This window comes from Penicillium manginii, assembly GCF_028828005.1.
Source record: "Penicillium manginii strain IBT 31320 chromosome Unknown utg000009l:1.0-3297300.0:1.0-3298630.0, whole genome shotgun sequence".
NCBI lineage: Eukaryota > Fungi > Ascomycota > Eurotiomycetes > Eurotiales > Aspergillaceae > Penicillium > Penicillium manginii.
Window position 1 is genome coordinate 2,510,809 of NW_026643110.1, and position 19,166 is coordinate 2,529,974.

The window sequence follows — 19,166 nt, forward strand, 5'->3', positions numbered from 1 at the left end:
AGCGTCATCGAGTATGTGCATGTTATTTCAGCGTTGAAATGGGGATGAATGAAGTGCAACTCCAAACTAGACATGTTCTAGTAAATAGTACACCGCCTTGTCTAGATCACGCTCAAAACGTGCAAAATTATCTCCACCGCCTAACGAACAGAGCCGCACCGAACGAACTTTGAAGAATATTCAGCTGTGGAGGCTGACCACCATTTTAATTCAATTATCTTCTTATTTTTTCTATATAACCACCAAAATGGCCGTGGAGAGGAGAAACGTCATTTTCTTGTCTATTGTCCTCGAGATTGAGGGACGTGAAGATATCATTCTTGATATCTCAACTCCGGACTCGCGCAAGAAGCTATCCGAACACCCCGTCAAAATAAAGGAGGGCGCCACCTACCAACTGAAAATTGTCTTCACGGTGCGATTGGATGTCATTCGTGGTTTGAATTACCTCGAGGAAAAGAAACGCCAGGGCATTCTGATTGAGAAGAGTGAAACTCTCATGGTGAGTAATAACGTCATCGTCTTGATAATACGCCACTAACGGATCCAATAGGGTGCATATGCCCCTGTTCTAGAGGGCCAGCCTGATTTTGAAGTGACATGTGAGTTATTTGACAACACCTTGGACCTTGGTGCTACCATTATATTAATACTAAGACTTTTCTATCAGTTGGTGGCGAAGAGGTTCCGTCAGGCATGGGGGTTTTTGGAAGATATGATGTAACATCTTCTTTCGCGGACGAGAACAACCACTATCTTGATGTACAGTGGGCTTACGAGGTCACGGAGGACTGGTGAAACATGACAGTTTAGGTTATACACGAAGGTAGCAACGCACTTTCCAAGAGCTGCGCTGCGGATGCTTAACGATAACATTGAACCTTGGAAGCATTGCTCATAAATTCAATAATATTATGTTTCTGGGCGGTACTACGCGCCATGACGGGCCCTTCCGAGTCATCAATTTCATCACTACTAAAATCGATGGAACTTACCCCTGGACTTACTCCATGTTGTGTTATTAGTATACTAACTAAGGCATTGGCATTCCTCAGGGTGCATCTATGTATGAGGTGGCGTCGAATGAGATGCGTTTGAATGACAAGCTGGCAAATAGGGAAAGAAAGCCTAGAGGTAGGTGGTCTGGAAACATGGAGTATCTGCGCTTCAACAGAAATATTTTTCCTTCTCTAAACAGTATCAAAGAGAGTACCCGGGGTTGTTAGGTACTCAAGAACATTGTTAGAGCTAGAGGGATGCCTGCAAAATAGCTAAATTGTCCGACAACTCGAAGACGATACTACTAGCGGATAACCAATGGGCAGAGATAACTCGATTTGTATTCAATATAGAGACAGATACAGGGCCTATAGAAAAACAATATGAAACATGCACCCTGGCAAAGGAAGACTTTCTTTAGCGCTTCTTGATGCTGACATCGATATTGCTAATTGCCCATAGAGCAATGAAAACGGAAAGCAAGCCACCGAAGAGGGTTAGCGGCTTGCGCAGGGCATCCATCAGGGTGTAATCGTATGCGACCTATGTCATTGTTAGCTATGTTTGAGAATTGAAAAGGGCCTTCGAAGTGAGTAGGAAACTTACAATCAACCCCGCATCCCGTGCCTCGTCAGTCAAGCCGTCAACCTCCAGGGTCAACGTGGTTCGGCCAAGAGTATCCATAAAGGTTTTATAAGAGGAGAGGCTAGCATGGATCTGGTTGGCGCCAGGAAGGCCATTGCTGGAAGAGCCCTCGACAGTCTGGAAACGAACATTGTGCGCCCCCTCGGGAAGCACAATGCGCACAACAACACGCTCGTACTGAACGCCCTCGGATGCCTTGGGTCCCTGGATAAAGGGGACCTTGAGAACCCACGAGTCGGGCTTGATAGTCTCACGCAGGAACGCGGCCAGATCGTTGTTCCAGCCGACCTTGAAGCTGTAGTTCCAGCCACCGAAGATGGGGTAGCGGGGCTTGAGCTCCAGGTTGCCGGCAGTCTTACCGTTACCGGGGCGGTAGCGGCTGGTCGAAACATTGCCAATGTCGTCAATGAAGTAGGGGTCGACGGAACCGGGCTTTAGAGGATAAGTGATCTCACGGACAGCAGAGGTCGGCGCGCGCTGGTAGTTGGCGAACGTCCAGTCAACACGAGAGAACTGGCTGGTCAATTCGGAACCGTTGTTTCGCAGCCAGTAGCGGTCCTCGGTGGCCAGGTTACCACCCCAGTGCGAGACTTCCAGGTCACGCTCCAGCAGATGCACGGTCACAACGGGGTTGGTGAACTCGTAGCGGACGGCGATGGGGTACTCAGTGCCGGGGACGACCTTGGTCGTGTCATAAGGACCGTAGGTGTAGGTGGTACCCTTGCGCTCGGGGTCGGCGCCAGACTTGAGATCCGAGGTCGTGGTATAGTCGGGGACATCGGTGCTGGGGAACTTGACCTTTGTCTTTTGGGTGATGGTTTGGTAGGCGGAGGGGACGTAGGCAGAGAAAGCGTAGTGGAGGTATTGCTTGTCGCTCTGGCCGATAGTCGCGGGGCGAGGGCTCAGCGAGTTCAACACGGAATAAGAGATTCCCAGAGTGATCTGAGATTTCGGGGCCAAAGGCTCGGGAAGATGGACAACGAAGTACTGATTACCACTATGAAAGGTGGAGTTAGCGATAGTTCCAGAGCTCCAATTACATAGAGATTGTATGGCAGCCATTGGGTTTTCTTTTTCGTTCCAATTGAAGCGTACCTGGCAGAAACAACTTCTGTCGCATCGACCACAAATCGGCCCTTGTCGGTCGCCTTCTTATCTCGGACTTCGAAGCCACCTACTCGCTCAAACACATCTGAAGAGAAGGGAATGTAGTAGTCGGACTGGGCCTTCTTGTCGATATTCTCCACGACAACATTGATAGTCTCGCGCACGTAACCCTTCTCCAAATTGGTGTTTCGAACGAGATTGGTGTTCTTAAAGACCTGTTGGGGCTTGAAATCGGCCGGGAGAGCAAGTCGGGATGGCGATGTGAGGTTGGTTGCGGCGGCCAGGCTGGACGTCAATAGACCAAGCACTGTGGCAGTGGAAAACCTCATGATGACTGAGGGAATCACGCCGAGACGAAATCAATTGCGAAAGAAAAGAGGGAGGGGTTGGAGGGGGTGGGTTGATTGAACCAGTCAAGGTGGATGGAAGCTGCTGAGGTGTCCCCAGTCTATCAACTATCAACTATCGCTACGGCAGGCGCGGCGGCCACAAAGCGCACCTCCGCGCGCTTATCGATAACAGCTTTCTCCTCTTTTCTATTGCTACCTTGGACCTTGGGGTATCTTACCTTCTTTGCCCACTTCATCCTACACAATGTTGGTCAGAGCTGCTCTACGCTCCTGCTTGAGGAAATCTCCACCTATAATCAGGGCTCGTCAGCTTCACAGCCTTCACAAACACCCCCAGAGTCGGTTCTTGAATGTATCCGAAGAGGTGCGCGATGCTGTCGCAACAGGAAAGCCAGTCGTTGCGTTAGAGACAACGATCTATACACATGGTATGATTCACATCTTGACAGTTCCCTGTAATGATTCTAGTGTTGTAAACTACTCTACATCCTAGAATGCTGAACTAACTCAAACAGGTTTTCCTTACCCCGAGAACATCGCTCTGGCAACTCTATTGGAGTCGGTGGTTCGGAGCAATGGCGGTGTTCCTGCAACAATCGGTATTCTTGGGGGTACTGCCAAGGTTGGCATGAGTCCTGAAGAGATCATCGAACTGGCTTCGACCGCAGAGAACAAATCCGCCCTGAAGGTCTCCCGCCGGGATCTAGGGTATATCTGTGGCATGGTAGGTTCCCCGCATTCAAGCTTGGCGTGCGTGGACGTAACAGCTAATGATATCCCAGGGCATGGCTGGAAAAAAGATCCATGGTGGCACAACCATTTCTGGCACTATGATTCTCTCCGAGTTGGCAGGAATCAAGATCTTTGGAACTGGTGGACTAGGTATTTACACCTTGCTGCCTTTCCATAAAATCAAGCTAATAGGAGTTACCAGGCGGCGTTCACCGAGGTGGTGAGAACACAATGGATGTTTCCGGTATGACAGCTCTCTCATTGCATATATTCCCAAGAGTGTTCCTCTCATCCTTATGCTAATGCTTTCTTCAGCCGACCTGACTGAACTGGGACGGACGCCAGTCACCGTCATCAGCTCTGGATGCAAGAGCTTCCTAGACATCCCCCGAACGCTGGAGTACCTCGAGACCGAAGGTGTCTGTGTAGGTACTTTTGCTGATGGCCGTGATGGCCCAGTAGACTTCCCTGCTTTCTATACCCGAGACAGCGGAGTGCGAAGCCCCCCGAGTCATTCAAAATGAAGCCGAAGCCGCCGCCATTGTCTGTAAGTTTTTGTTATTTGACATTGACCCAGCAGCCAATTGACAATATAATAGATGCACAATCCAGACTCCCAGTCACATCTGGAATCCACTTCGCCAATCCCGTTCCTCTGGAATACTCCGTTCCCAAAGCGGAGATGGACCTTGTCATCGAAGAGGCAGTCCGCCTCGCGGACGTAGAAGGCTACCGAGGCAGCGACAACACACCATTCGTGTTGTCCAAAATCAAAGAGCTAAGCGGGGGCAAGAGTATAATCGCCAACCGTGCTTTGATTGAATCAAATGTCAAACGTGCCACCCGGGTAGCTGTGGAGTTAGCCAAGCTGGAGGCCATGGAGCGTGGAACTTCGGGGTGAGTAGGATGCTTAGATACAGAATGAAACGCAACATACTAAAGTTCGGAGTTCTTCTTGCGTATAGACATGCCATGCCCGTTTTCTTGAACCCAGCGCCAGAGCAAACCCTAACTCCGAAAGAAAGTCCTCGGCCTATCACCACCTCTGAGCCAACCAAGCAAACCGACGTACTTGTCGCAGGCTCCCTCGCAATCGACCTCTCATGCGACTACACCCCATTCGACAACGAACGCGCCCAAATCACACCACTCCCACACACCTCCAACCCAGCCGTCATCAGCCAAAGCCTCGGTGGCGTCGGCCACAACGTCGCCCTCGCAGCCCGCTATATCGGAAGCGAAGTCCTCTTCTGCAGTGTGGTAGCCAACGATCTAAGCGGCCGAGCCGCGCTCGCAACCCTCGAAACAGAAGGGCTCAGCAATGCAGGAATTCAAGTCCTCCCCGCCACAGTCGGGGCCCGAACAGCGCAATACGTCGCCATCAACGACGCAAAGAAAGATCTTCTGGTAGCGATGGCAGACATGGGCATCGTAGAACTCTCAGAGCAACAGCTCGATCTCGAGGGTTTCTGGGAACCGCTCCTAGAGCGCAGCAAGCCTAGCTGGGTGGTCATCGATGCGAACTGGCGACCAGACGTGATCGCCAAATGGAGCGCTATTGCCCGTAAACACGGGGCCCGCGTGGCCTTTGAGCCCGTATCAACTGCCAAATCGCGGCGTCTATTTGGCCACGATGCGAGCGGTGCTGGTGCGGCTATTGGACCTGCGAATACAATTCCCAACCACACTGTTAGTCTCGCTTGTCCTAATCGTCTCGAGCTGGCAGCCATGTACGCCGCCGCGAGGGAGACGCTTTTATTCGACTCGCCCGGGTGGTGGAGTATGATTAATGCAATGGGCTTGTCTCCTACTGGTTCGCGGGAACGTTTGGTTGCTGCTACATCTGCTGCTCTCGTTGACGAAGGCCTACCGCAACAGTCTATTCAGCTTCTTCCATTCATTCCATGTTTGATAACCAAACTCGGTGATGCGGGCGCTCTCCTCACTCAGCTCTTGCCGCCGGGGGATCCTCGCCTTACAGATCCCGAGTCCGCTCCCTATATTCTGGCTCGATCTGATTCATCTGCCGAGGCTTCGTTCGGTGGTGTTTATATGCGCTTATTCCCTCCTGCTGCTACATTGGCCCCTCACGAGGTAGTTAGCGTCAATGGGGCTGGAGATACCCTGCTCGGCGTCGTGGTTTCCGGGCTTGCTAAAGCAGGTTCGGCGGCGCGGATTGAAGATATTCTCTCCCGTGGCGCAGGAGGCCAGTCGGAGAACACTGACTAGTGCAGGTGGTGTGAGTGAGGATATTGCTGACCTACGGTCACGACTGGAACAATAGATGAAAGAGTGACAAGAGTTGATTGATATCCACTATAGCATAGCGCTTAAGAATGCATTTCTGAAATTTCAACTTCCCCATGGAATGATTCACTGAGAACCTCCAGGGCTGTTACCTACTCTGCGGTACTAGTGTTGGGTCTAGTATTCCAGCTTGCACCAGCACGTCCGCCTGGTCCCAATACAAGCTCTGGTGAACAATCTTGTCCGCGCAAAAGCTTGCCACAACAACGACTTTCACGTTGATATCGCGATTCGTAGGCTGGACGCCAGGCAGTAACCAAGGTACTTCTGCTGTATGAGTGAAAGAAAGAGAGATTTCATCCACGATGCGATCTGCACCGACTGTCCGTGACAACAGACGAAGATCCTGGCTGACAGGACCAGCAGGAAGAAAGATATGCGCGAAGAAGGATCTCAAAGAATCCACCCCAGATCCTATGGTATGACCAGTCAGTACCAAAATGATTGCAACAAAGCAAGAGGAAATAAGACATACCGCCGGCCTTGGTAGGAATACACTCCACACCAACCTCACCATCATGACCCTCATCCCCAGCAGAAACCAACTCCAAAATCGCCTCACTTAGCGCATCGCCATCATGCCCATGTCCATGTCCACGCCCCTCCTTTCTCGCAATCTCCTCCAGCAAAAGCGCCCAATAACTCTCCCAAACCGTCTCGATATCAGCGATAGCCCAGTTCCCCCCAACCCCAAAAGCGCGCCTCAAACAAGCCAGAGCCCGACTCCACGCCAAATTCTCACAAACAGTATCCTCTTCCGTCACGTCATGGCCTTTACTCACAGCTCCTGCACCCGAGCCAGACCCAGACCCAGAATCACCCTTCTTCCTCGCAGTCGCAAACTCACGCTCCGCAAACCGAAACCCAGCGTCCGGGTACGTATACACGTAACAGCGATGTCTCTTCTTATACGTGACATCGCCCTCTGACGAAGAAATCGTAATCCACGGCCATAACGTCTCAGGGTCCGTTTTCGGGCCCGGGATATGGATTTGGATGGGGAGATATGTTGTTGTCGGGCCTGGCTCGAAGATAGACGATGTATCGCAGCAAGCGGGAACGCAGATCTCTGTATTGTACGGATGGTGCGGGAGAGCTGCCGTCGAGGTTAATGGGTAGTAGGCTATTAAAGCGACGAGGCGGGGGAAGGGGTTTGTGTTGCTTGCGACGAGGTGGTGGGAGGCGAGGAGGTAGTATGCTGGTCTGTTGTATGCTGGTGAAAGAAGTCTTATTAGCTGTTGTTTAAATTTCTTTTGAGTCTTTCCCGGTGAACTGGAAGACACTCATCTATCTTGGAGGGAAGTAGTAACATACCGACAATAGCATATCTCTCGCCAGCCTCGAGTTCGTCCTCTCTCAAATGAACTGCATTATCCAGATGTTTCCGATCACGCTCCGGATCCTCACTGCATAGGAAAGGCAGATACGAAACATTAAACCCCTCGGCCTGGTATCGATGAAGAATGCGCTCGTCGATCTCCGGGGTATCAGATATCAGAATTAAGTGTCTGGGCGAGGATTCCTCGGCCGGTGCGCGGCGGAGACGTTTAGTCGAGCTCAGGCTCTGCGAGCGATGGATGCGACCGTGAGAAGAGGAGCGGACTGGGAGAGACCCGGATCTTGGCCTTGATCCTGTCAATGTTGCTGTGGTTTGCTGGTCTTGGGCTGTGTTTGAGCTTGAGCTTGGCGCTCGTCCGGTTAAACGCCGGAAGACGTTCACCATTGTGGTTTGGGAGATGAACTCGACTCAATTCAATGGGGTTTGTAAGGGTGCGATTGAGCTTGAAATAAGTTCAAATAGTAGGAACATTCTCTTGGGGGAAATTCTTGGATTACATCGGACAAGACGTGAATGCGACTGCCTTTTGGTGCCAATGCTTAGCCTTTCTTGGTGTGACGTCGACGAGTCTACAAGTACTGGTACAAAGTAGTATCAGTCCACATTGAATTGAAGGCCCACAGGAATTTCTGGTCATATGTAGGTACGAGAGGAAATTATCCCACGGGAGTCTCTCATTTGAACTTGAATTTTCATATCATATTCATATTCATTCATCCTCATCCATAATCATGATCTATGTGCAACGCGATATATCCACCTCATCTATACTCCCCGTCATCCATCTAAACATCCCACCATTTTCACTCCTTTACCTACCTACCTAGGTAGTATGTACCTATTCAAATCAAAACCTAACCAACCACTCCCGATCAGCATCAACCCCCTCCAAACCCTCCCCATCATCAACAAGATACCTCAAATATCCCGCCCTCAACAAACTCAACCTCGCAACCTCACAATCAACCCGAATATCTTCAATGAGCGCCTCCATAGAAACATAATCAAACTCTGGCCGAATATACCCCAAAATCAACAGATTCAGCTTCGTGCCATAGAAATCCGGCAGCCGGTGGAAGGTCGGTTGCGACTGTGTCGCGGCCGTTGGTGACGGCTGCGTTGTTGGCGGCATGACGTGGATTTCGACGGAGCGGACGGTATTCTTGTAGAAGGGGTTGTATCCGATGCTCAGGACGGCGGGGAGGATTGTGTCATGTGCATTTGTATCGGATGTATTTCCATTTCCGCTTTCGCTGTTCTCGCCGTTCTCGCCGCTTTGTATCGGTGCGAGCGCAACGACGCCGAAGTAAACGCCTGTTTTTAGGTCGGGGTGGTTATCGAGGTCGTCGGCGGGGATATTTGCGGTTGGAATACCGAGCTAGATTTGCGGGTTGGGTTAGTTCGTGTGCTGTTGAAGGCTTTGCGTTTGTGAGGGTTGCTTTCTTCCCCGCATAAAGCGAGGTAAGACGGTAGCGCAAGGTGTCTGGGACCCAATTGCGATTGTAATTGCAATTGGTGCTAGAACGAAAATGGATATTCTTTGATAGAACGTACATCCTTACTCCCCCGTCCAAAGCCCTTGATGACAGGTCCAGACAGACGAATCGGGAATGGGGCCTCGGGGCCTGCATCAGGACCTGCGACCGGGTCGCGTGGTTTATCGGTTCTCATTCTGATGGTGAAGGTGGGTGGGGTAAGTTTAATCGATCGGACCCTGGAATGCGCAGATTGAGGGAAGGCGAGGCGAGTTGCGATCGTGCGGGTGAGTGGTGGATGGAGGGAGGAGGGTGCCGCGCCGGTGAGCTCCGGATGAGCACGAGCACAGACAGTTCAAGTGACGCCGGATGGGAATGCTATTTGCAGCTCGGTGGGACGGTGGCAACTTCAAGTTGAAGGTTAAGCTCAAGGCCGCGGGAAAGGCGTGTATCCGGGGGGAAGATATTCGGGGAGTGTTGGTGATTGCTCATCGCCGAATGCGGGATGGAGGAATGGCGGGGCGATCGATAAGCAAAGAATGTTGGTGGCCTCGGCACTCAGGCAGAATAGAGCTGATCAAGCACACTGTCGATCCGTAAATGCGCTCCAATGGGATGAGATGGGTATCTGCTGACTTCTACTAGTAACGTTTCCAAGGTTTTTTATGCAGGTACACTTAAACCATACCAGTTACTGCACTCAGCTACTGCACTTATCTTCTAGAACTAATGAAGCACCCAATTCAATCCATAGCATTTGTAGCATTAGCTCATCAAAGCACCAAACCCAGCCCAGAGATATCATTTTTAGTCCTTTTGAGCGCCGCATCAAGGTCAACCACAGGCAATAGATAGAAACAGTATCCAAGAAGAAGAAATATCAACGGGTCCTGCCAATTCAAGTGGCAGAGACCCCAAACACCGAATGTATGTACGGTCAAAGACAAAAAAGACACAGGCAAGGATACAACAGAGAATGTCAAGATCACATCAAAATAGAACATGACAGAACAGAACAGAACGGGATGGGGGAATCATACAGTCCCAAACAGGAATATATACCGAACGGCCACAAGGCAAGGAAAACCCAAGAGAAAAGAGTCAAGCAAATAGAAGAGATAAAAAAAATAAACAAGAAAAAATCGAACGTCAAGAGTCGAGCCGCGGGTATGAAGCACAAGCGTCAGCAGATTACTGATAGTTGTAACAGGTCGTAATCAAATGCAAGGCAGGAACTAGAAGAAACAGCGTCAGCAAAAGAAAAGAAAAGTCAAGACTTCCTTTCTTAGACTCCTCGCGCGGGAAGGTACTCACGTTCATAACGATAAGCATCGGAATATCAAAAACATCTCGCTTGACTGTCCAGCAGTACGCGCATTCGACCTTCCCATCCTTAAATCCCAACTTATTCATCCCCGCCTCGCCCGCAATACCCCCTTTCCTCAAATGGCCATTACCCCATTTCCCATCATCCTGCTGCGCAGCCTCCATATCATCCTTGGTCTTATATTTGAGCAACTTGCACCCTGTCATCACACTACCACGCGAATCTCCAAACGCTAACCGAGCAAAGTCCTCATAGAACTCCACAACGCTGTCGTCGTCAAGTAATTCGGCCAGAAATACTGGTTGCGGTCGTCCGCCTGTGTTCTCGACTGAACCGCGCGGTGTGAAACTGCCCCGGGATGATGTGCCAGATGTGGGTTGTCCGGTTCCCCCCGTGTTGACGTTGAGATTGGCTTCTTTGCCCAGGAGCACGTCCTTTTTCCAGCCTGTTAGGATGCTGAATTCTTTGCCTACGGCGGCGATTTCGCCGGTACGTCGGCAGACTATTGTGGGTGTGCCACAGGCGTTGATGAAATCCTCGTATTCCCACAGTGTGCGCTGGAAGCATTTCTCCATAAAGATGAGGTCGTCTCGGTTGAGTGTTTTGGTGGTTGCGATGAAGGAAGGGCGGATTGATGCGAGTGCCTTGGCGATGCGGACGGTTTTTTGTGGGGTGAATCGGCGTTGGATAAACGCTGTGAGATTATGGAAGCCACTGGTATAAGCGTAGGGCTCTTTGACGCTTTCGTAGATGGAAGATGGATTTCGATGACGTCGCTTAGGCGGAACATGTAAAGCCTGATGCTTCAAGCTTGGCGTGGTGATCAGCGGTCGCTGACCATTTGGTGCAAGATTGTTGTTATTCTGTTTGGTCACATTGAAGGATGTATCTTCTCCAGCAAACCCAGACGTCGCCGTCACATGTGGACTGGTCGCTGATCCGGGACTGGTGAAGCTTGTAGGACCGCTCTCGATCGCAAACCCATGTGGTGGATCTGCTTTCATGTGTCCGGGCAACATGCCATTCTGGCCATACACCCCGCCGACATTCACATGCGACGGTTGGCCCGAGGCCTGACTCGAGGACCACTCATTCAGTATAGGATCACCAAACATGAACGGCGGCTGATTCCCCGGACTTTCGCCAAACCCGGGAGCTGGCGTGGAGAACTGTGCAGACCCACTGCGGCCGATCGACCCTCGCTGCGTCGCTGAGTCGGGCGAATCACCCGCTCCCGTCGCCATATGGCCGAGCATGCCGAATTCGAGGGCACCATAGCGATTCTCGAAATTCATACTCGACAGGTCAAAATTAAACAAAGCGGGGTCACTGGGGTCGAAGAAGGGCCCCGCAAAGGGATTTTGTGGATTCCCAGTTTCGCCAGAGATCGCTGTGTTGGGGGTAGGTTGTTGGTTAACGGTGGAGGATAGACTTGAATTACGACCATTGGCGCTGGTCTTGAGGTTGAAGGTAGGTGAGACGGGGGATTGGGTGGTAAAAGGACTTTGGCTCAGGGTATCTTGATGATACATATTGTAAGAGCCCGACTGAGCCTGGGGCTGCGACTGTGGCTGGGGCGTGGGGTAGAAATTGCCGGCATTGTTGCTGTTGTTGGTCGGTTGCTGTTGCGGCGTGTTCGCTCCCGCGTTGGGGCCATTTCTGGACACCGGGAGGGAATTGCGCATGCCATTGTTATAAGTGGGAAAGTTCCCACCCACGCCGGGCATCAGTGCTCCGTCTGGGGCATCGTGGAGGTACTTAGCCTTTTTCCGAACCCCATCGTGGCATGCATCCTGCAGGCCACGCTTGATACAGCGTTGGCAAGGTCGTTCGTCCCCTGGATGGAAGGATTAGTCTGAATTTTACGGGTTTGCTTGCAGCTGCAGCGTGACCAAGCAAAAAAAAGAGAGGCAGGGGGAGCCAAGAAAAAGAAAAGGTAATGAATGACAATGCATACCACAAGTCAAATGGGCTCGCTGGCAGGCAAAGCAAGCTCGTCGGGCTTTTTTCCGACGCGGTCGCGAGGGGTCCTTGGCGTTGGTGGATTTCCGGTTCTCTTTGGCATCACCATTTGTCCTGCCAGAGTCCATGGTTTCCGAATGCTCTGTGATATCGGCAGAATCGCGATCTTCGGAATCCGCGACCGGCGAACCGATCTTGATGTCCATATTCATTTCGTCATGTATCTCACACAAGAGGTGAGCGTGCGAAAGAGGCCGAGAGCGAGAGGGGCGGTAAAAAGAAGAGGGAAAAAAATAGAAAAAGGAAAATGCAGGCCAAAAATCGCGCAACCTCAGCAGCCACGAATATTACTACAGAAATTCAATTGGTTCTTTCCAGGGTGTACCCAGGTAAGAAAAAGGACCTGCAGGATAAGGCCTTCTAGCTTCGATCTCGAAATCCGGAGGTGGCGACGGGCATCCGCGCGGAGGGCTTTTCACTCGGCGTAACGGGTATGTATCCACGTGTTTGCCGCACAAGATCTGCGGAACCTGAAGATCGCGAGGTGAACCAATCTATTATGCGGCGAGATCGCAACTTGTATTTCGTCGTTTCCACCGTCTGTTCGAAAGGTATGACTCTGGAGGGGAAGGAGAGCTATAGCCGCGCGGGCGCGACTATTGCCGGCGGGGGAGCGGAAGACAAAGGTTGTAGGTTGGTGTGTCTGCGACAGGTGTAACGGGGGACAATCGAGTCGAGTCCACAGGGCGAGAGCGAGTATGAGGACGAGCGAACAAGTGACACATTGAAGGAAGTCGGGATAGCGCCGAAGGAGAGAGGATTGCGACAGAAGCCAGGCGGGAAAATGCCGCAACGGTTTCGGGCGCAGCTGAATTCGGAGAGTGGAGAGATGAACAGGCTGCGCTGCGGGGAAGTGGGAGGTGAGAAAAATCGGAGGAGAAAATGGAAAGTGGTAGAGAATAGAACAGAACGAGAAGGATGTGGAGAGGAGAGAGTTCAAAAGAATCGAGAGCCGCAGGAGGTCTACCTGGGTTGTACTAAAGCTAAGGTTCTCCAGTTCCAAAGAAGTTCAAGTTGCGATCGGAATGTTCCCGTGACTGCGATTTGCCTGTGAGGCCTAAGCAATTCCCTCCAACTGGGCCGATTCTAGTGTGGCCCAGAATGGCTCGTGATGATAGATTGATTGTATTGGAGGGGTTTCTTTTATTGGATTTCTGGTATTTTCCTACTATTAGTACCTAGGTACTCCGAGTATTAGTACCGTGTTGAGTGGTTCGAAGTACATTCTGTCACCCATTGGATATACTTCGTCAGACGCCGGTTGGCCTTTCTTTTACCTAATTAAAACGAACACGAGTTAGGCAGGTCATTGCGAGAGTTTACAGGGATATCTACAGACTGTCAATTCTGTCTATACTGATCTCGATAGATAAATGTCAATATAAACACCGGTATTCCAGTCTATCAATCCTACTCTGTATTGTACACTGACTACTTCTAGTACCGACTTCACATGCTGACGTTTGGGCCCGCCACGGCAGTTGCGTGTACTAGGTATTCCATCGGTATTGTGACAATACACTGCATCCCCGCACGGGTTCCGGGCCTGTACCGGTATGTATATACCATCAACAACATAACATAATCATCAAGAACGTATTATTCACCTATTCTTAGACAGAAAGAACGCACGCAAACAATTGAAGTAATCCCCCATTCTTTTTGCGCTTATTTTTTTTTCTTACTTTCAATGGCTCATTTCCTCATGTCCCCGCACTAACCCTGGAATGTTAAGCCGACTCACTCAACTCCCGGAAAGACTCTCCGGTCCCGACTTCTCCCGAGGTAACTGGCGGCCCATCAGGCCTCGGTTAGTGGGAGACGAGGTCAGCCCTGGAGAGTGAGGGCCAGGGCTGGAGCTGGACGCGTCTACTGAGTAATGTCTTTTCTGTTACTGCTGAATTCTTGAATTTTAACAAAACTGATCGCCTGATCCACTACCGAATGCTCGATGCCTGGTCTTGGTCTACATGCATACACCTTCGTATCCTTGGTATCTGGCCCAACTTAGTCTTAGTACAGTACTGACATATTCACTACCAGTAACTATGTAAGTACACACGTATGTAGTCATCGGAGAATAATATTCAATTCCATTGCATCCATTCCATTCCATCCTGGCCTGGCCTGGCTTGGTTGGGCTGAACTCTCCCGCTGCCAGTGGGTCTACCCTGTTCGTCGCGCTCTCGCGTGAATGTTAAGCCGAGCTAAGGACTAGTAGAGACTGGCTCTGGAAATCATATACCCGAGCATTAGAGGGAAAAGAGAAAACGAGAGATACTTTGAAGTATCCTTGGAATGCAAAGTACCTAGAAGTTAGGTATGAATGCGGTATTTTCTCATATCCGAGACTAGAAGATCATTACTACTAGTACAGAGTATGTACGGCTGAGGCTTACTTTGCCAATACTGTGAAACCTTAGCACAAAGTGTATTCGATTCTTTCTGATTCGATTTCTATGTCATCCGCATTCACATCCCGGCTACCACTACTTACATAGTAGGTACTGGTATACGTAGGACGGTCCTGGCTCGTTGGGCCTTCAGGTTAAGTTTCTAGACTCGGAGAAGTCTTAGTCCTGGAGAGCTATCCTATCACTACACACACAGGAGCTGACAGGAAACCCGCGAACAAAGCATTGTAGCTGCAAACATCCAAACGAACTTGCAGCTTGAAGCGGGCGAATGTTCAACTGAATCGGATTAGAACCGCATCTATGCTGGACAACGTGACCATATGAGATGTGCAGTCGACCGAGCCGGGGTCACTGGTGTATAGCCATACAACAGAGTGTTAAGCGAGATGGCTTAGGTCAGTTCCAGTGGTACTAATGACCTCAACTGGAGCACTGGAGTTTAAGGGAATCACTTGAGACATCGACCGTCTCTCGGCATCTCATCACATCTGTGAGGTAGCGAAGCGACTATGCTTGCGGATGCGACTCCCGTATCGGTAGAAAATGTATCTGTTCACGTTCAAGTCAGTATATACTCAGATCCAAACAGCAGATGTAAATGAAGCAAAATCATGTTCTTTCACATGCACTTCGCCCCCTGCTCTTCTCCGGTCTGGTCTGGTCTGATCTGATCGACTTTGTGAGATGTGGTTGTAAATGCGGACACGGCAGCCGCAGACAAGACACAGATGCAGGGGAAAGGAGGCGAAGGCCATAGCGCAAGAAACAACCCACGCAACCACAAAAGTAAATCGCAGAAAATAGCAAAGAGCGGGGGAAAGTCAATCACTTACGGGAAAGGCAACATGGCCAGGGTCAGGAACGCCAGCAACGATGTCGCCCAATGATATCCGAGATTATTATACACTGCGCGGCCGTTAGCGTTCAATTCATAGTTCTAGCCCATCATACACATGCAACCACCCTCCCAGCTAAAATCTACCCTGGACCCCCGCAGATCTCATGTAAATTTGCGCCTGCTCGTACTTTGCGACAGAGGGAAGGGAGGAACTGGCAACGGTTTGCTGGGAACACGGTGCTTCTGTTTCTCCTATGCACATGCAAAGCACAGACCCCGAAGCCATCCATGGCCCTGTTCAATCGAGGATTGAAAACACACAGATGGCAAGTTCTTGATGCAGGGGCAGGGGGGACAGGGAAAACTCACTCTGGATACCAAAGAGAGGGAAGATGCCTCCAAAACTAGAGCGCATGAACGAATTGGCCGCGAGGGCACTGGCCGCATAAGTGGGATACGCATCGACCAGGAAAGTAAAGATTCCCGAAAAGACCAGGATAGTCCTAGAAGTGACACGAGAGAGTGAGTTCAACACGATACCAAAATACCATACACGCCGCGGCTCGATTCGATTCGATTCAGCTTGGATTGCAGGACCGGACCGTCAGGAGAGAAGGGAAAGGCAGGGGAAGAAAGAAAAGGGTTTAAGATGAAACGTACCCTGCTCCAAATAGAGCGCTCCCGATAATTGGCGCGATCCAGTGAACGTCTGGGTAGATAGTCCACGCAAAAATAAAGATACCGATCGTAACCAACGGTCCGCCCAGGATAGCTATCGTATAGGAAGCATGTCAGATCTCACTCATTGTACGTCAATCCCTCAAGCTGACGCTTTACATACCTGGCGGGAGACGCCACTCGGGCTGGAATTCCTCGACGTGGTTCCCTTGTTGGTACTGGCGTTCGAGGCGGACGTAATTGCGGCGCCAGAGCGGATCGGACAGGATTGCCATGACCATGCCGACGAATAGACCCAGGAAGCACAGGCCGCGTTGCCAAAGCGAGAAACCATACACTTCTAAGAAAACTAGCTGGAAGGCTCCGAAGAACAGGTACAAGATGCCCAGCAGGATGGCTGAGAATATGCACAGATTCAGACACATTGGCTCGAGGGCTAGAAGGAGGATTGGGCGGTACATGGAGCGTAGGACGGTTTGCGGGACCGATCGCTCCAATTTCTCGATTGGGGCTTTCCATCGGTCATCGCTGGTTTCTTGTCGGAGTTTCTGCGCTTTGCGTCGAAGGAGACTGGCAAAGGTTGGTATTAGAAGGGCCAAAATGGGGACTGTCAAGCGCGGGTACGTACACTGGATGATAGGTTTCTGGCACCAGGAATACCAGTGATATCAGTTGCACGCCTGACCAGATAAGTAGCACGTAAAAGGTCCAGCGCCTGTGAACGCGTTAGATATAATGAAGTTAAAGATAGACAAGGGCACATACCATGTAGTAAACGCGTTAATGAATCCGCCAACACTAAATGGAAAATTAGCCCTGGCCATCCCCAAACCATACCAAATTTCAAAAATCTTACAGAGGTCCAACTTCAGGTCCAATGAAAGGACTCGCGGTGTAAAGCATCATCGGCAAGGCGAGTTCATGCCGATCAAACATGTCACCAACGGTGCCGCCCGCGACACTGAGGAACGCGGCACCAGATAAACCATTGAAGAAACGGCATATGAGCATTGTCTGGATATTTTTGGCGACAGCACATGGAATAAGCCAGATGAGGAAGAGGGAGAAGGAAATTATGTAGATGTTCCTTCGGCCGTAGAACTATGGAAAGTTAGAATGTTGCGTAGGTGACTCCGAGGCTATCATGCCGCCTACCTCTGAGAGCGGGCTTAGAAAAAGCGGGCCAATTCCTGGAAAACAAATCGTCAGATATGGCCATATAAAACACACTAAACGATTTGAATGGAGGGCATAACAAACCAAGACCCCAAATGAAGAAGGATAATCCCAGCGTGGCAACTTCCTTGGAACAGTTAAACTCCTTCATCAACTGATCGTATGTAACAGTATACATGGAGGAAGTACAAGTCCTACACATTAATGATAAGATAGTCAGTACCAGAATCCGAATCAGAAAAGTAATCAGAAGAGGAATACTCACACACAAAGCGACCCCATCGAAACAATAATAACAACCATCCACTTCCGCGCTTTACTCATATTCCTCGGATTCAGCACATCGTCGTCATCCCACCCAACCATGAAACTCTCATCAGCGCTCTCTTCATCTGGTGAGATCCTTTCGGCCCTTCCCTCCTCGCCAGCAAGACTTGTCCCATCATTTAAAGACCAGGATCGTTCCAAAGACCGCGATGTAGTAACTTGGGTATTGGGATTCGTGTCGGACCTCGGATTCGTTGTTTGAATAGTAACATCGTTATCGCGTGGAAAAGGATTTGTGATCGGCGCAAATGCCGCTTCTTCGGACTTTGAATCGATGCTTTCTTCGCGTTCGGGCTCCGGCCCCGGCTCGAATTCGGAGCTAGAAGATAGCCGTTTCTCGTCGGCCTGGGGTGGCGACGTCATTTTGACGCTTTCTTTCCCCTTTGTTTTGTCCCGCTCGCAATTTATTATTTTGCTGTCCCTTTAATGCAGGTATTTGAGTGTTCTTTGTATGATTCGCGCACTCGTTTGTTGGCTCGCTAATCGACTCGGCTCGATGTCCGAAGTGGCAAGGAGCTTGGTTTCCGAGGTGGCGAAGAGGTAGGTAGAGCTCGACCACGGCGCTAGTCTCGAAATCAAATCAAATCCCGATCCTGATCCAGTCAGTGATCTAGGAGTGTAGTCTGCGATCAACACGAGTATCGCGATAGTGAACAAGTTGAAGCTTGTAGGTAGAGCAGTCGTAGCCGTGGCGGTTATATCAAATAACGGGGCAAAGTCAATTAATTAGAATACGGAGTAAAGTCAAAAAGTCAAATCAAAAGTGGGATAAGAGTGGGATAAAGTAATTAGCCTCGAAACATGATTCGGGCCTAAGTGGCACTTCGGAGACATGGCTTAATTAATCTGTTATTCTCATCGGCTTAGTTCTACCCCGAGCTTAATAATGATTAATCCCCACTCCTAAGGTTCGCTCTTTCGCTCTTGGGAGAAGATTATAGGCTAGAAGGCTAGAAGGCTCGCATCAAGGTTATCCACTTTTTCCCCTTTTCTCCCTCCGATCGGACATTTCATGTGTACGGTCCATTCGGGCCATCTCCACCTCTTCTCTGGGGTTGATTCGGGCCGAACGGACATAACAGATATCAACTTCCGCACTTGCTTCAAGTTGAACTTTACTTCTTTACAGAACTGGACTAGCTGATCTGATTGCATCATTCGAGTTGCACCCGCTATTCATTGCAGATTGATCTCTGGCCTCATATTTGAATAATATTTAAGCATCTCTGGCCGTGGTGCTAGTATGATCGCGCTCAGCCTGCCTCTTTCTCCGTCCCCCCACCTCCTAATGAAAGTTAGGCCATCTTCCAGGGTTCTCGATTCTGAACGTTTTTTCTGCTGTAATTATTAATTTATATTAATGTTTATTACGTAGAGAGTATGGTTCGCTAAAGCAATCTCTCTCCTCTAAGAACCACCAGGCCACG

The 19,166-nt window shown here is 50.2% G+C and overlaps 7 protein-coding genes across 7 annotated transcripts; 2 read left to right on the top strand and 5 right to left on the bottom strand.

Annotated features, from left to right (window-relative positions):
- Positions 1 to 247: 247 nt before the first annotated feature.
- On the top strand, positions 248 to 798 carry N7533_012655 (E set domain-containing protein; the record flags this gene model as incomplete). Its single annotated transcript, XM_057109305.1, has 3 exons — positions 248 to 502; positions 554 to 602; positions 671 to 798. 3 exons carry the CDS (start codon positions 248 to 250, stop codon positions 796 to 798), a joined length of 432 nt encoding a protein of 143 aa, XP_056954406.1.
- Positions 799 to 1,416: 618 nt separating this feature from the next.
- Positions 1,417 to 3,080, bottom strand: N7533_012656 (dolichyl-diphosphooligosaccharide--protein glycotransferase subunit OST1; the record flags this gene model as incomplete). Its single annotated transcript, XM_057109306.1, has 3 exons — positions 1,417 to 1,542; positions 1,606 to 2,641; positions 2,740 to 3,080. 3 exons carry the CDS (start codon positions 3,078 to 3,080, stop codon positions 1,417 to 1,419), a joined length of 1,503 nt encoding a protein of 500 aa, XP_056954407.1.
- A 265-nt stretch (positions 3,081 to 3,345) lies between these two features.
- Positions 3,346 to 6,062, top strand: N7533_012657 (pseudouridine-5'-phosphate glycosidase/carbohydrate kinase family protein; the record flags this gene model as incomplete). The annotated part of the gene is made up of 8 exons (XM_057109307.1): positions 3,346 to 3,529; positions 3,617 to 3,825; positions 3,884 to 3,983; positions 4,036 to 4,077; positions 4,149 to 4,262; positions 4,324 to 4,380; positions 4,433 to 4,730; positions 4,799 to 6,062. The coding sequence occupies 8 exons, from the start codon at positions 3,346 to 3,348 to the stop codon at positions 6,060 to 6,062; spliced, it is 2,268 nt and encodes a 755-aa protein (XP_056954408.1).
- A 166-nt stretch (positions 6,063 to 6,228) lies between these two features.
- Positions 6,229 to 7,863, bottom strand: N7533_012658 (dienelactone hydrolase; the record flags this gene model as incomplete). The annotated part of the gene is made up of 3 exons (XM_057109308.1): positions 6,229 to 6,554; positions 6,616 to 7,353; positions 7,455 to 7,863. 3 exons carry the CDS (start codon positions 7,861 to 7,863, stop codon positions 6,229 to 6,231), a joined length of 1,473 nt encoding a protein of 490 aa, XP_056954409.1.
- A 463-nt stretch (positions 7,864 to 8,326) lies between these two features.
- fmn1 (riboflavin kinase) lies at positions 8,327 to 9,150 on the bottom strand (the record flags this gene model as incomplete). Its single annotated transcript, XM_057109309.1, has 2 exons — positions 8,327 to 8,857; positions 9,034 to 9,150. The coding sequence occupies 2 exons, from the start codon at positions 9,148 to 9,150 to the stop codon at positions 8,327 to 8,329; spliced, it is 648 nt and encodes a 215-aa protein (XP_056954410.1).
- Positions 9,151 to 10,171: 1,021 nt separating this feature from the next.
- On the bottom strand, positions 10,172 to 12,455 carry N7533_012660 (Zn(II)2Cys6 transcription factor domain-containing protein; the record flags this gene model as incomplete). Its single annotated transcript, XM_057109310.1, has 3 exons — positions 10,172 to 10,189; positions 10,269 to 12,118; positions 12,239 to 12,455. The coding sequence occupies 3 exons, from the start codon at positions 12,453 to 12,455 to the stop codon at positions 10,172 to 10,174; spliced, it is 2,085 nt and encodes a 694-aa protein (XP_056954411.1).
- A 2,747-nt stretch (positions 12,456 to 15,202) lies between these two features.
- Positions 15,203 to 18,102, bottom strand: N7533_012661 (MFS transporter; the record flags this gene model as incomplete). The annotated part of the gene is made up of 11 exons (XM_057109311.1): positions 15,203 to 15,269; positions 15,554 to 15,626; positions 15,928 to 16,061; positions 16,219 to 16,330; positions 16,400 to 16,806; positions 16,865 to 16,951; positions 17,002 to 17,034; positions 17,093 to 17,337; positions 17,392 to 17,426; positions 17,497 to 17,606; positions 17,678 to 18,102. The coding sequence occupies 11 exons, from the start codon at positions 18,100 to 18,102 to the stop codon at positions 15,203 to 15,205; spliced, it is 1,728 nt and encodes a 575-aa protein (XP_056954412.1).
- Positions 18,103 to 19,166: the final 1,064 nt, after the last annotated feature.